We start from the raw sequence: 15,793 nt of genomic DNA on the forward strand, positions 1-15,793 counted from the left end.
TATTATCTTATTAAAATTGTGATTTGACGGAAAATATTAAAATATCGAAACTATTAATGATAAACTGTTTGCACAGCTTTATTCAGTCAGACATTTATGAAATTTTACTATACCAGGTGATCTTAAGGCAGTAAATACTAAATGTATAGTAATTGTTACAACAAAGATATGATTGAGCATTAATTCATTTACATGTGTGGATCCATTGCATGGGCTTTGTATGAACTATGTTTGTCATAAGAGATATTTTGATAGAGATAATTTGAGCTTATGTACAGATTATATAAGTTGAAATATAAACTTATGGTATGTAACATCTAGCTTTCTTGAATTTAATGACATTTCCAGGTACTAGCATTGTTAAGACCCAAGTAGTTTGGTCTGTAATTTCAAAAATCTTGCTGTTTTATTATGCGTCGTTAGGATCTTGGTAGATTAAAGGTGTTATGCAGATTGTGTATGCTATTTTGAATTTTTATGCTTATAAATATGTCCTGTTTCTCTACGTTTCTAGTTTATGTTAGAATTTATCGAACATGATGCAGTAGAACAGGAATGTATGGGCTATCTGAATCCTGTATTTGAAGATTTATTAGACGAAGATGAAGTTAGAAAAATTCAGGGTGAAGGAGCAAGTAGACCTCTTGTAGGGAACACACCAGAAAAACCTGAGGAGCGAATGGAATCTGAACCACCAGCAGAAGTAAGGCAGTATCCGGAAATTGTCATTTATGACGATACTCAGCATAGATATTTTGTGAGTGCAGTACAAGATGAAATAAGAACAGTGAAATTACCTGAAACAGATGGAATAATTATAAATAAAGGAGAAGAAAAAGATAAAAGTAGCATAGCAACTGAAACTGAAGTTATTGCTGATCGAAACCAAGGGGATATTGTGAAAACATTAGAATCTCCTGCACATTCTTCTCAAGATGCAGATGAAATGGATACATTTTGCTTGGCAAAGGACAGTATACTCTTCTCTCAAGTGTCAACGAACACACTTGTGACCAGTAATGCCAAGGTGGAGCATGTAGGCTCCAAACCAGAGGCAGATCCTTGCCAAGTAGTGGAGATAAAGGGAATTTTAAAGTCAGTAGTCTCTTCTTTGGAACCCATTAAGCATGTGGTCTACCCCAGCAGAAGCATAGAAACAATGGTAAGAGTTTGGCCCCCATTCCGTTGAAATGTTGGAAATCGCTGAGGAGTCTGCACCAGAGACTGATTCTGAGTCAACTGTTAAATCAACTAATGTCCAAGGAGACACAAGGAAGATGTTGCATGATGTTCATGGAGGTGCTACTTTGACAATTATCTCTAACAAAAAAATTGCTAGATTATCACTGGAAAATGTGGAGCAACCACGATCTCAACGATTATCAGATGAAGAAATTATCAGGGTGAGTGCAGTTGCTAGTAGTGATCCAACTGCATGTCTCCGTCTAACTCAACTTCAAACAGAATCAGTTGATAAATTGAATGATTCCCCACCTAAAGTGTCCAATCCTGGTTACTGTGTGAAAATGCATGCAACCTCAAGTGATAACCTACCTTCACTCTGCCTTCAGATGATGGACAGAATCGACAAGACAGAAGAGATCACTAACTGCATGGCGTGATTCTGAATATGTAATTCTAGATCCAACTAACAAGACAGATTTCACATGCTGACAGCGGTTTGAAAATAGTGGGTAGATCTTCACAGTTTGCTGTTATAGAAGTTGGACAAAGATCTGAACATAACACATCTACTGATCTAAAATAATTAATTCTTAAAAAGGAAATTGAAGTGTCTAAAACATACGAAATAATTGGCAACTTTAGTGACTCAAATCCTTCATGTAACACTGCTGTAGTAGGGTTAAGAGACACCTCTTCAGTTCTGGATGTTGACTGCAAGAGTTTCTATGGGAATGACAAAGAGACTGATGATGGTGAACCTCCTCTTGAACTGAATGACAGTTCAAGCTCAGATGATGAAAGTCCATCTCTTGGTAACCTATTTATGCATCACTCTGACAAGGTGGGTGCAATAAAAGGGAATATGGGGTCACAGTGTGTCTGAAAATATTTTATTTACTTTTGGTTTTGATGAATGAGAATTTAAATAAACATTCAGTTTATTGATTATAGTATATAAAGTTTATTCTGTAGTTATTCTTTAATATTATATAGAGGTTTTAACATGATCCACTGTGGATGAGCAGATGTTGTTTTCAGATTACCCTGAAAACTGAATGATTTGTTACATCACAGGAATATAGCCTTTCACCACTGTGCGTACGCTGATGGGTCTTCAGGTTATGCTGATCGATGAATGACTTGTTACACAAATCGCAGGAATATGGACGCTGGCCATCATAAATTATGTTCTCTTCTTTTGCTGGACTGTAGCAAACAAATCGAAAGTCTTCAAAGCCTAGAAAATTTTATTCCATTGTGTGCTGATCATGCATTCGCGTTCACTGGGCGTTGACTGTGACGTCACAACATGGCGGATATGTTTCGTCAGCTTTAGTGAGTTGTTACAGAACAAGGACTGTATTAGTACAACTGTGAACTGAAGTGAGCCATATCTTGAAGTGTCAGTATTTATTACATCCAACAACCAATCAGATTTCTATTCAGTTACTGCAACAGTATCAGTGCCCGTTGAAAATAAATAATTCTGAATCTTTATTACGCAGTTTTCTGTTCTCAGTCGTCACTTTATCTCTCTTAGGTCAAGTTATTCGGGTTCTGAACTTCATTTTGAAACATTCCTAAGAACTAAATCAGTTTTTACGATGTTTTGAAGATATGTTGCATGTGAAATCTAACAAATACTGAACTTTTCTGCCTTCAAAGACTTTGGACATCCATGGATATTTGTGTAGCTAGCAGCAAAAATGAATTTCTTCTTGGCTTTTACCTGTTGTCTATCTTGTTTAGGTCAGTTTGAATAATATTAAAACTTTTAATGACTTTCATGTAATAAAGACCTTTTGCTACTCTGATAACTCAGAATAATATGATGTTAATTTTCTCACATTAATTTGTATGTTGTTAATACGTAGGAGGCTAAATGTTATGTTTTGTATTTATACAATTTGGTAGAATCAATGCATTGCTTATATACTTACAGGTAGATTTTGATTAAAGTTTGTTATTGTCAACATTGTCAGTGTTGGTAAAATTCATTACAATTTTAGGAGCTAGCCAAGACTTTGGGGACCAAACGTAATGTTGCTGCATTTAAGAGTACATTGCAATCAGGTCTTTTCTCATTGTGATTATGAATTAATGACTGCTGCCTCCATTATAGCATTATTTGTTGCATTTGTAACCACACTTGGAGGATACAATCAGGATCTTTGGTTAGTGTATGAACTGTAGTGATCTGATAAGAACAGTTCCATCCTGGTGAGTATTTAATAAAACTATTAATGATAAACTGTTTGCACAGCTTTATTCAGTCAGACTTTCATGACATTTTTCTGTTTTGACATATTTCTACTATACCAGGTGATCTTAAGGCAGTAAATACTAAATGTATGATAATTCTTACAACAGAGAGAGTATTGACCTGTTCATTTACAGGTTTGGGTCCATTGCATGAGCTTTATATAAACTATGTTTATTTGTCATAAGAGATATTTTGTTTTGAGGTTATGTACATTGTTTTGTATAACAATAAATATTCAAATTATATAAGTTGAAATGTAAACTTATGGTATGTAACATCTAGCTTTCTTGAAGTTAATGACATTTCCAGGTACTAGCATTGTTAAGACTCAAGTAGTTTGGTTTGTAATGTCAAAAAATCTTGCTGTTAAAATGTTATTGCACAGTGTAGAAGACTAGGTTGCTTCTATTATAAACATGTATGTTATGCAGATTGTGTATGTTGTATTGAATTTTTATGCTTATAAATATATCATGTTTCTCTATGTTTCTAGTTTTGTTAGAACTACTGTTGAAACTGTATAACATTTTGTGTAATTATACATAATTCCTTATTTCAGACGTGCAAAGGAAGAATTCAGGCGGATAAATTTTCCTGATCGATATCCAGCTTTTAATGGGAGGAAAAACTTGTACAGTACTCGAGAGCTGCCAGAGGTATGTTTGGTTTAATTTAACAAGTGTAAGCTGTTGCTGCTGGTAATGTTGATGTGGATGTAAAGACATACAACTTGTGATGGAGGCAGTACGTTCCTTTGAGACATTGATCAACTTGTACCAGACTACACAGTGCGACATCCCAGATGACAGCCATCTTCATACTTATCGTTGTGAAAGTCTCAAGTTTTGCCATATCAGAGTTAATTTAAAAAGTTAGTTTCCCTTTGTATCACTGTAACTTTGTCTTCCAGTGTATGTGTTGTAAAATTTATAAGTGTTCAGTTCTGAACATTATGGTACATACAGCTATTGAAAGTGATACTGTGATACTCTGTAGCAAAGAACTAAAGTGTTTTTTTCTTCAGAAAACTGAAAGTCTCATGGTGCATGATGATGAATCTGTTAGGGTTAAAGAGTGTGAGAGTACTATCAAATTCACACCCCAAGTTGATTTTGGATCCCTCTCTACATGCATGAGCAGTGAACGTACACTGGAAATCCCACAGAAATGTATTCAGGCTGTAGATATTGTAATTCAAATCTAAAACTTCTTGAAGATGGTGAAGAGTCAATTGAATAAAAATTTACTTGGATATTATCCATCATCTAGTAAATATAAAACGTAAAACGACGTTTCGGAGATGGGACTCTATCTCCGTCTTCAGGTTCCTACACAGTTGGGCCCACTAGATAGAGCTAATCCCTACCTCCGGACAAAGTAAAAAAGTGAAAGTCCCGGAATAAAAAGGCATTAACACACCATCAATCCGTGGGACATAAAAGAATAGAAGTAGAAATCAAAATTCATTGAACACGATAAAAAAAACCCACAAAAGGTGGGAATAAATACACATGAATATTAATTTGAAACTCGATGCCCAACTTGGATTTCTTCAGAGATGACAGGAATCCAAATAGGAGATAAATCCAAACTAGGCCGGGTGATAGGATTGGCGAGTAGTGCCATGTGTGCAGCCTCCTTGTATTTTCTGTAGATGGTATTGGGTTCTGTTAATAATACTCTGGCTCCTACTGAAAAAGACACTTTTCTGTTTGCCTCAGATGAGGTGTGCCAAGATTTATGGTAATGGATTTTGTTAATGGGTCATGTGGTCAGGCCGCTGAACATTCTCTGGGAAACAAAATACATCAGGCATTGAAAACAGAATATATATGAGGTTTTTATGAAAAACGAGCAATATTTTTTCCATTCTTATCAATTATTGGTATTTGTTCTCTTTTTCATTTTTGTTTGTTATTGTGAGACCATTTTATTTCATAAAAGTTAATTGTGAAAAAGTTCTATCACTTTATTTTTAAATAATCCAGGCCATAAATTTGTTTCCAATGCTGAAATTCATTATCCAGAAGACGGAAATCTTCATACTCACCATTGTGAAAACCTCAAATCATTCTCATTATCATTAGTTTGTACAATTGCTTTAAAATAATTTGGCACCAAAGGGGTTAAGCAGAAATAAGGCATTTTTTTATCAAGAGCTTTGGGTTGGTGGTCCAGATTTCAGCTCTGAATACGGAACTTGGCATGATTTTTTAATTACATTACAGGTTTTCTGCGTAATGTTGTAAATTATTTTTCCTTGTATTGAATTAAAATTATATCATATTGAAAAAAGATTTGAAATAAAAGTTGTAGATGTGTATGGGATATATGTATTACTTGTGTAATGCTCATTTTGAGAAGATTGATAAAGTTTGCAGAGTTGTATAAAATAAAATAATTTATAGTCATGTACATTTTTAAAAATGGGCCATCTGGTATGTAGAACCCTTCAGTGGAACTGTAAAATCGGTGGACGAGTATGAATATTGAAGTAATCATACTGCAGCACTAAGTTTATTTGTTACATTTATTTCTGATTTAATTGTGATAATTATGTTTTACAGTGACACATAAAGGTTTTCCATCACCACAAAATGTTGTGGATGCCATTCATGAAATCTGCAGACCTCAAGATGACTGTGAGTTGAACTACAATCAGAAGGAGGATTTAAAGAGCTATATCTGTTGTAAGGGTGAGAATAGTTACTGAAAAACTGCATTATCCCTTTTAGTACCGAGCCAGTACATGGAACTCTGCCATAAGACTGCGAAGCCATTTTGTTTGAAAAGGAAGACCTGTAGTTAAGAGATATATTTTTCTTTGGAAATGTAGTTTAAACTTTCAAGAGAACTGTGTTCGTATATGAGCTGTTAAAAGCAAGTAAAACTTTCGTTTTGCAAAATACATTTTCACATATAAAATAATGTTCTTCAAAGATGAAAAAGTTATGAACACAATTAATACAAGTTGGTAGGAAACCACAACAAATTCATTGTCAGCATTGTTATTCACAGCAAAAGCATTACAGAGATCAGATGGATAACGCTGTTTAAGGAAATAATTGCTGTTTATTCTGAGAATCATGAAAACCATAAATGCAAATTATAAGAGATATTGATTGTTAAAATGGTGGAACATGTAGTTAACATTGAACTTCAAATACTTAAAGTTATGAATAAAATAATATGGTTGAAAACTCTGTTGATCAGGGACCATTATGTCCCTTTAAAATTCACTTCGTAAGGTTTTCAAATGTGGCCTTTTCAAGTAAGGTGTTTGAACTATGTTGTTTTCTGATCCGGATGGAGAGCTTGCTGGTGAGAGAAATATATCACTGGAGTATGTGCGTGTCATCTGGGTCAACTCCTGAACCAAAACACAAAACCAAATGTAATAACTGTTAAGACTAGAATGGTAAGTGGGTTGTTCCACCTGTCCTGTTACTAGCGTAAACAAAAACAGAATCTTTTTCAAATTGAAAACCAGCATAGAAAATAAGGAAAGGTGAATCTGGTTGTCACAGATACATTCTGTTTCATGACATTGATCAACCTTGTCACTGCTATATACTATATATGTTATAAAAGTTAAGCTGCCCCACAATACGCCATGTAGGCGCCTGAGGGGAGTGGAAATATAGATCCTACTCATTCTTGACCTTGTCACTAGATGGGGTGAGTGGTCGGCATCACACCCTGTCCGCGCTTTACCCCCAGGAAAGGACCGTGGTACACACTGGATAGGAGGAGAGGCTAGAGTAAAAATCCTCTGCCCTCGTCGGGGATCGAACCCCAGTCATCCAGTCCGTAGCCAATCATATAAAAACTGAAATACTCAATAAAGATGTGCTGCTGGATGAAATGGTCATGAAATCCAATGGTTTATATTCCCGTCTTCCCATAACTAAAACAATACTTGCATTGTCCCTGCAATGAAACTGAAATCCAGAAAACCACACAAACCCAAATTGAATAAAATGTAGGATGATACTACAAGGGGAGGCTTAGTTAGGTACCATATATGCCACTACAGAAAGCCAATATGGATTAAAAACATACATGTTGTACAAATTTAAAGATGTCGGGAGCGGCACCAAACATACAAGTGATTCAAACATCTTCCAGTGTCCTCTCACAAACTGTGATGCTACTGCTAAAACCCTTCTGGGGCAGCGATAATTGTGAAATTGCTGACAAATTTTATACGTTCCCATACTTAACTTATATTGTGGTTTACCATACAACAGATATGTATAATACAGACATTTATTCTATTTTATTTATTTAGTGTTCTGTGTGACGACAGGTCCATATGAACAGGATCCTTCCATCCTGGGACCTGTTCATATACGTTCTTGGCAGATGATCCAGAAGTGGTTTGCCATTGCCTTCTTCTGTGTGTGAATGGAGTAATTGTTGGGATGCCACGGAGGAAAACTCCGTGTTGCCTAGACCACTGCCTTGCCCAACACAAGTTATAAATTCGGGCACCGCCGGGAATCGAACCCGAGACCCCAGGATTACAAGGCCAGCGTTCTAACCACTAGACCACCGTGGCGGCTTGCTCAGATCATTCGCTCTTGCATGTTTGTCCTCCTGCTGCTGGCCAGGCTGCGGCATGACCTCATCTCCTATTGGCTCTCAGGCCTTCAACCGATCCTGACCCTACACCCCCACTGATCCATCTTTCTCAAACTAATTTGACATGTGCAGCTTACTCGCCACACTGATGATGGAGGCAGTGATAAACTTCAACCAGACTACGTGGTGCCAAAGCCCAGCCATCTTCATATTCAGTGCCGTGAGAACCTCACAATTTCATCTTTCAGAGCACTATCGTAACAATCAGTTGCCCTAAGACGTCAGCATTACTAACATTCTGTGTAGGATGTGCTGGTCTGCTGTTCTCAACTCAGGGTTAATCTACATCTAAATTGTAAAAAATATGGCACATCTCAATTAAACTCAAACAAAAACCACTATCTAAGGAATGGCCAGGACTAGCAGAATCTGTCCATTAGTTCATTGGCCTCAAATGATTTTATAACGAAAGCAGTGGCACTCTCAGTATCGCAACCAAACCCACTTTCTCCTCTTCTGTTCATTTCAACTATTTTTAGGTTAGGAAGTAAAAGAGAATATGTACATTTGGCAGCACACAGCGTGCAAACATTGCTGGACTTACCATCTCTTCGCCTTCATCTGCCTCTAGGTCAGACGATAGCAACGTGATGACTTCGGGTGTCCTCTGATGACGAGGCTTCACATAGCCCACAAAGACACAGTCATCTGATGAGTTAAGATCCTCATTCGACTGTGATGGCTTATCCTCTTGTTCGCCAATGCTTGCGGGAAGATCCTGCAGGATACTAGAGGGAGACGTATCACTATGCGAACCGCTCGAATTATTGGTATCACTGTCACTTGCCTGGTCTACAGGAAGTGCATTCTACAAGCAAACAACTGTGTGCAGACTTCGTTTCTCTACTTATATGTACCGTCATTGCTCTAAATATTAATTTCTTTAAAAGGATTAAAGAATCAAAAGGATCTGACATCTAATATACGTACTAGCGCGTTGTCTTTTGTCAGAACACGATCTGATTACGTGTGACACAATCAGCAGATGTCCAAGTATATTTATGAATATAACGGTGAGGGAATCTTATGCTTTTGACTGTTACAAAATTTACTGCAGTCCACAGACCAGGAGAAAGTCCCTGCTAGGAATTCGATATACGCGCATGCGCGAAATTTCGCGGTGAGTGACGACCGATCCTAAAAGCATTCGTTCCACAACCAGTGAACGAACAACAGACGACAGGCTTTCATGTGTTCTAATGGGTAGAGATTTAAGATTACCTCACAGTGGCACAGCGATTTAATCCAGAATATTATCGCAACACCCACAAAACACAGTACAGTTGCACTCACTACACGCTACTCTTAACTGCTTGATGTTTTCAGTCTGTGTAGTAGCGTAAAACTCTGACGTATCGCACTTCCCACCAATAGCAGCCCTCTAGTCGACCATGCAGTAAACATTCCCCCCGCACCGCACGACTCCCCCTTGCAGGGATTTTCTCGTCATCTGTGGACAGTACTCTGTCTACATTATTGTTACTAACTCTATGTAGACTTTCCTTATGAATACTCGATTTAAAAATGTCCTTCTCTACCTGTAGACAAACGAGTGTTAATCCATGGGCAATTAAACCACACGGCGAGGGGCATTTAAAATTATTCCCGTCTGTCTTCTACGGATTGTATCCGAACACCTGAACTATTTAATTCCACAAAATGTGTTATTGTACTCGAAGGATGTTCTCTCTTTATTACTTGAAGGATGCCCCGCACAAATTGAACGTTAACTCCCTCATAATGGATGAAAGATAATGAATACTGAACGACTTCAAGCACTCTTCACGTTGCGGGAATCACGGGAACTAAATCAGTTCATTTACAACAATTAAGACAGCATAACAAGTTTTCTATTATTGACACAGCTGCGTATCTTGTCCATTGTTGACAATTATATTCCATATGTTCTATATTAGATTCTTTAGACAGACAAATGACGTCATCAACAATGCCAACAGATATTTGTTTACTCGGCATTGTTGTGGAACACAACAATGTCGAGTAAACAAATATAACGCTTCACAACAAAGAAATAAAAAAATATCAAGTCAGTCGCACTATCACTGCTCCAGAAGGAACACTTCGCATTCTTGAATATTGACTGACAGTTGGCCTAAAACATCTGAAAAGTGAAAGAAGACGTTGTCAAGTATTTGAAGTACAAACTCCAACAACTTCAACAAGGTAAACTGATACGCATTCGATATATTACGATTACGAAAACTATTATGAAAACTGACTTTATGATCGATTATAAGACGAAGATTTGCTAGGGTGGGGCTGGACGTAAAAAGTGGACTGAACAAGAACTGTTGACTTCTGAACAGCGACGTAAAGAACTACAACATCAGACATATTTAAGAAATAAAGAAAAGCGAAAAAAGACTTACATTGATAAACTAGACCATATTAACGACACACGTAGAAAAACAGACGAAGATTTGCAAGGGTGGGATTGGACGTAGAAAGTTGTCTGACCAAAAACAGTTTGCCTCTGAACAGCGACGTAAAAACTCAAACATCAGATATATTTAACAAATTTAACAAATAAAGAAAAGCGAAGGAAGACTTACATTGATAAACGTAGAAAAACGTATTCATTAAGAACAGAAGAGCAGAAGAAAACAAAAGAAGACTTGCAAGGGTGGGGTTGGACGTAAAACGTTGTCTGACCAAAAACAGTTGGCCTCTGAACATCGATGTAAAGAATTAAAACATCAGAACTACTTAACGAGTAAAGAAAAGCGAAGGGAGATTTACATTGATAAACGCAGAAAAACTTATTCAACAAAAACAGAAGAGCAGAAGAAAACAAACGAAGACTTGCAAGGGTGGGGTTGGACGTAGAAAGTTGACTAACCAAGAACAGTTGACCTCTGAAAAGCGACGTAAAGAACTAATCCATCAGACCTATTTAACAAATAAAGAAAGACGAAGGGAGAGTTACATTGATAAACATAGAAAAACGTATACAACAGGAACAGAAGAGAAAAGGAAAAAACAGACGAAGACTTGCAAGGGTGGGTTTGGAAGTAGATAGTTGACTAACCATGAACAGGTGGCCTCTGAAAAGGGATGTAAAGAACTAAGACTTCAGATCTATTTAACAAATAAGGATAAGCGAAAGAAGACTTACATTGTTAAAAGAGACCATATTAATAACACACGTAGAAAAACAGACGAAGATTTGAAAGGGTGGGGTTGGACGTAGAAAGTTGACTAACCAAGAACAGTTGACCTTTGAAAAGCGACGTAAAGAACTAATCCATCAGATCTATTTAACAAATAAAGAAAAACGAAGGGAGAATTACATTGATAAATATAGAAAAACGTATACAACAAGAACAGAAGAGAAAAGGAAAAAACAGACGAAGATTAGCAATGGTGTTGCTGGACGTAGAATGTTGACTGATCAAGAACAGATGGCCTCTGAACAGCGACGTAAAGAACTAAAACATCAGAACTATTCAACAAAAACAGAAGAGGAAATAAAAAAGAAGACTTGCAAGGGTGGGGTTGGACGTAGAAAGTTGACTAACCAAGAACTGTTGGCCTCTGATCAGCGACGTAAAGAAGTAAAATATCAGATTACAGGAAGCGCTCCGAAAGGATTAGTAGTCGTTGTCGTCAAAAAATGACGTCATCAACAATATAACCTTATATTTGTTTATACACGGGGGTTAGTTTAGCGTCTTACTCAAGATTTTAAAACGCAAAAAACCCACTTCGGGGGGTTGGTCAAGTGTTTAAACCCCCCATTCGGGGTGGTTAGTTTAGTTTCTTACTCAGGGGTTAAAACACTTGAATGAGACACTAAACTAACTCCCCTTCGGGACTAACCAAGGTTGGTTCCTTTTTACAAACTTGACCAACCCCCCCTAGGAACTCCGAAAGGAGCGCCCTGCTCTAGTATTTAAAATACAGCGCGTTGCATTTGTGGTCACATCTTCATCGTAATTATTTATGTGAGCAAAACATTTTTGACGTAAATACGTCTATAAGGAAGGGTCATTCGGCAAAATGTGGAACGAAAAAGTGTAACAATGGTTTATCAACAAATAACCAAGAATGGTTACCTAAGGAACATCTGTTTACTCGGCATTGTTGTTACCTATAAAACATTACCTTACATTACATTCATCTACCACAGACCCATCTTAAGCGTAACTAATTCAAGTTAAATAAGCAATGTCTTAATCAAAATTATCTCAATTGTAAAGGATCTATAAAGGAAATATTTAGAATAAAGCCAATATATAAACTTCCTTTCCGTATAGACGTATTTACGTCTAATTCTCCGAAACCGTGGTTTCACTGACAATCTTTTCTAGCAAAAGTTGTTTTGAGAAACGAACCAATATTTCATTCGTAAAGTCTCAACCTTCGAGGTAATTAAGCGAAATGTTGTCACCCTTTGCCAGATGAATACAGTTCACATCGTAACTTTCTGTTTATTTAAGTTCCATTTTATCATTCATCTCTCATGTACAACTGGATCGCCTAACTGTGCGACATTCACTGCCCATTTCAACCGCCTAATAATATTTGTTAATATATCTCAAAACCATTAGCCTATTAGCCATGCGGACTGACATTATTCCACACCACATCCTAATATTGTCCATAAAAATCACTTTTCTTCCCACAAATATGGTGTTATTCGAAATCAGAGCACCACACCACAAAATATACGAAGGTTACAAATGCCACTGTATTCATTTAGAGTACCACATATAATAATGGTCAGACTTAAGTCTCTCATAAGACAAACACATCAAATACATCCTAATGCTCATGTACTTACACGACGAATGCCAATTAAAGACAGGGATGAATCTCTTGTGGACATTGGTTCCTCCATGCTCCCAGCAGGTTACCTGTTCTGATATCAAGTCAGTTATCCAACTGTTGGAGCACATACTCCACTGCTCCTCTGACAAGCTGCGCGCAGGTCACGTGACACAGCCTTTATGTCGATGATCAACATTATCGAAGAAAATAAGAAACCGAAACGAAAAGTGCGTTGGTGAAGCGGAAATATCAGACTGGGTGTTTGTGTGGCGCTGTCCTAGGTTACAGCGAAGCGATCAGATCAAATATTTTGATATTTTCGCGTGAGTCGCTGCGCTGGCCAGTAAGGCGCATGCGCAAGAAAGCTCTTGCGCATGCGCAGGAAGGCCGTGTGTTTCTCTCACGTAGGACACAACAAGCGATTACCTTATGTCATATGACACCCAAGGCTGCTTATACAGCTCGCTTCTTATCGCTCACGAAGGACATTGCCCTGCTGTAGTTAAGCGACCAGCTAATCCTAGCAGTTTTCTCATGGCTGTAATACGTCACGATGTATTGAAACATCACTGCCTATCCTTCGTAAGCATCCATCTTACCTCATTTATTTATCTGTGGAGTTTTGTTGGCAATAACGAAAGACTAGATAGTGCCTAAAGAAATGATTACGCACAAAGTGGTCAAAGATAACAAGTAACTGTCAAACCACAGATACAATATTAAAAGAGTAAGATTTTTGCAGTTTTGTAGAAGGAACAGGTATCTAACGTCCTAAAACTCTTGAAAGTTAAGGATCATTTGACTGCAAGGTTCAAATTTTTATATCGTTTCTGAAATCAGATCTTATTTTTGGAAGCTGTCCTGACAAATCGTGTTCATACCTTCGCGCAGATAATTTTTTTTCGGAAAAACCACGTCTATGACGAAGTTGCTGTCATTCCGAGGGGCTTCTGAACCAAAATTCTATATATCCGCAGTTCTTATTTCTCCGTACGCATTATTTGTACGATTCACAATGTCTTTGCTCTAACAATTCAAGAGAGTTTTATTAATCACGAATCTCATATTTATGTTTTAACATGTGTTTAAAGTTTGTCAAGTCCACGTAATTTACGTCGCTTTGCTATATCATAGTAATAGCCGTAACTGTGTATATTTAATCAGTTTAAGAAACATCTCGATTATCCGAAACGTTGGGAACATAGCTTTTTAAGCCACTCGAGTATTATATTATGGTAACATGGTACTATAGACTTTCACTGACTGTTTACATGAAAGGAATAGAAATCAGTTGACTGACTCTTCTCGAAGGTACCAATTCCGTAGAAAGGACTTTCGTCAGTTGATTGATCTTTAGGCATAATGAATCTTAATATATCGTGCATGTTTTGAAAGTGTGATGGCATTTTAATGTCTTAAATTATAAAGCAGACATGCAACTTACAAGATACATTTCATGTAGAACTTCGTTAAAACATATTGACAACATTAATTAGTTGATACGTTAGTCTGAACAATTAACAGTAGTAATTAACTCCAATTCCTATACACTTCACCATTGCAAAGACCAATTGGTTAACGCTGTTTCAAAAACACAAATGCATTCTTTCGTAAAACTGCAGAGTTATTGAATTTCGTATGTTTTTCATAATAAACAAGCCATCAATTCCTTAATCAGCGTTAACCAGTTGATCTTTGTAATGGTGAGGTGTTGTGTTTACTTCGCGGTACGGACCAGATTCTTATATATTATTTAGATAAGCTTCGTGCTTCAAAGGGTTAAACAAAAGTTAAGGTTTGTTGTTCTGTCATTCCAATCCGGATTTTTTTTTTACCAAGGATGTCATGTAAATTCATTTGAAACGGTCCTGATAAACATACAGGTACTCCGAATTTCTGCCATTCTACGGGTCGCCATATTTTAATAGTTTCTCTGATTCCTCCGTCATTATATTTCTGTTGGTAAGTCTGGAAAATTCGAGAACAATACTAATGATAATAATGGTTTATTAATTATATTATTTTTATATCAACCCTCACCATTATCAATTCTCCTGCTTTTGTTTCCAATAGGGCAATTTTGGCGGTCTTATCAGCAGGTGATTGTAACAGTAATAAAAATTCCGTTGTCCTGTAAGTGGACTTGTATTTTATCAACTTTTCATTTCTTCTCCTTCTTCCGCTTCTTAATATAACAGAAATATATGAGAAATAAAGACAAAATTATAGAAAGAAGGGGGTAATTTTGTTTAGCGTTGTGGTTCCGAGTACATGTACGTCACAGGGTCACAGATAAGGGATGGGGTAGTTCGTGCTCCGCACCCCTCACTGTTGGCGAGGAGGGGCTTGTAAGGACCCATGGCTTTTGTAATTAGACCATACTGATGTAATTAATTCCCGATGTTGGTGCTTATGGAAATTAAGTGCGTGGAACAGAATCCTTAAAGAATCTATACTTTGATCAGCTAGTCACGAAATTCTCTCTATGTAGCCTCATGTACGGTGGATTATTGTTCTGTTTCTCCTTTTTCACTAACGCGTGCTTAAAGAGTTTCAAATTAATAGTTATTATGAAGTAGCTTAGATATTAGCACGCAGATTTAATAAACCATTTAATTGCTTGTATATTATTATATTAATCTTCTGCATAATAAACTTCATGAATTATGTGCTCAACTGGCATTTTAAAGCCAGTGCACTGGAAGAACAAAGATTAAATTATTTATTATCATAACGATATTCAGGTTGTTAAATTAAAAATGTTATGATTCTACTAACTTAATTGATTATTTTCCTTCACAACGTTTGTTATGCAACTGGAAATCTCCAGCTTATTCAGCTCTCATTTTAAATTGAAAACGAAAAAAGGAAATTGATCGACATTGTAAGGTCAAATTCATTTCTGAAGAC

At 36.9% G+C, this 15,793-nt stretch overlaps 2 protein-coding genes and 1 long non-coding RNA gene across 8 annotated transcripts; 1 reads left to right on the plus strand and 2 right to left on the minus strand.

The window, feature by feature from the left end:
• Nucleotides 1-62: 62 nt before the first annotated feature.
• LOC147871120 (uncharacterized) lies at nt 63-2,327 on the minus strand. The gene is made up of 2 exons (XR_015532809.1): nt 2,276-2,327; nt 63-797 (listed from the first exon to the last, which is right to left on the minus strand). It is a non-coding gene; the product is annotated as an uncharacterized LOC147871120 (long non-coding RNA).
• On the plus strand, nt 518-7,730 carry LOC147871121 (uncharacterized). Of its 6 annotated transcripts, none has more exons than XM_087341181.1 (4): nt 518-2,934; nt 4,008-4,104; nt 6,016-6,090; nt 7,122-7,730. In XM_087341181.1, the coding sequence occupies exon 1, from the start codon at nt 518-520 to the stop codon at nt 1,187-1,189; it is 672 nt and encodes a 223-aa protein (XP_087197307.1). In that variant the 3' UTR covers nt 1,190-2,934; nt 4,008-4,104; nt 6,016-6,090; nt 7,122-7,730. The 6 variants fall into 6 exon arrangements, with proteins under 6 accessions (XP_087197307.1, XP_087197306.1, XP_087197304.1 ...); XM_087341180.1 differs by lacking the exon at nt 7,122-7,730 and adding an exon at nt 6,184-6,651; XM_087341183.1 differs by having other exon boundaries at nt 2,474-2,934.
• LOC110832018 (uncharacterized) lies at nt 5,936-13,182 on the minus strand. The gene is made up of 3 exons (XM_022068640.2): nt 12,897-13,182; nt 8,637-8,900; nt 5,936-6,818 (listed from the first exon to the last, which is right to left on the minus strand). Exons 1-3 carry the CDS (start codon nt 12,951-12,953, stop codon nt 6,678-6,680), a joined length of 462 nt encoding a protein of 153 aa, XP_021924332.1. The 5' UTR covers nt 12,954-13,182; the 3' UTR covers nt 5,936-6,677.
• Between the last annotated feature and the right edge of the window lie 2,611 nt (nt 13,183-15,793).

The sequence above is a fragment of the Zootermopsis nevadensis genome, unplaced genomic scaffold, assembly GCF_977971745.1.
Source record: "Zootermopsis nevadensis isolate Lab colony 2312 unplaced genomic scaffold, Znev_1.0 Znev_ptg000064l, whole genome shotgun sequence".
Taxonomy (NCBI): Eukaryota; Metazoa; Arthropoda; class Insecta; order Blattodea; family Termopsidae; genus Zootermopsis; species Zootermopsis nevadensis.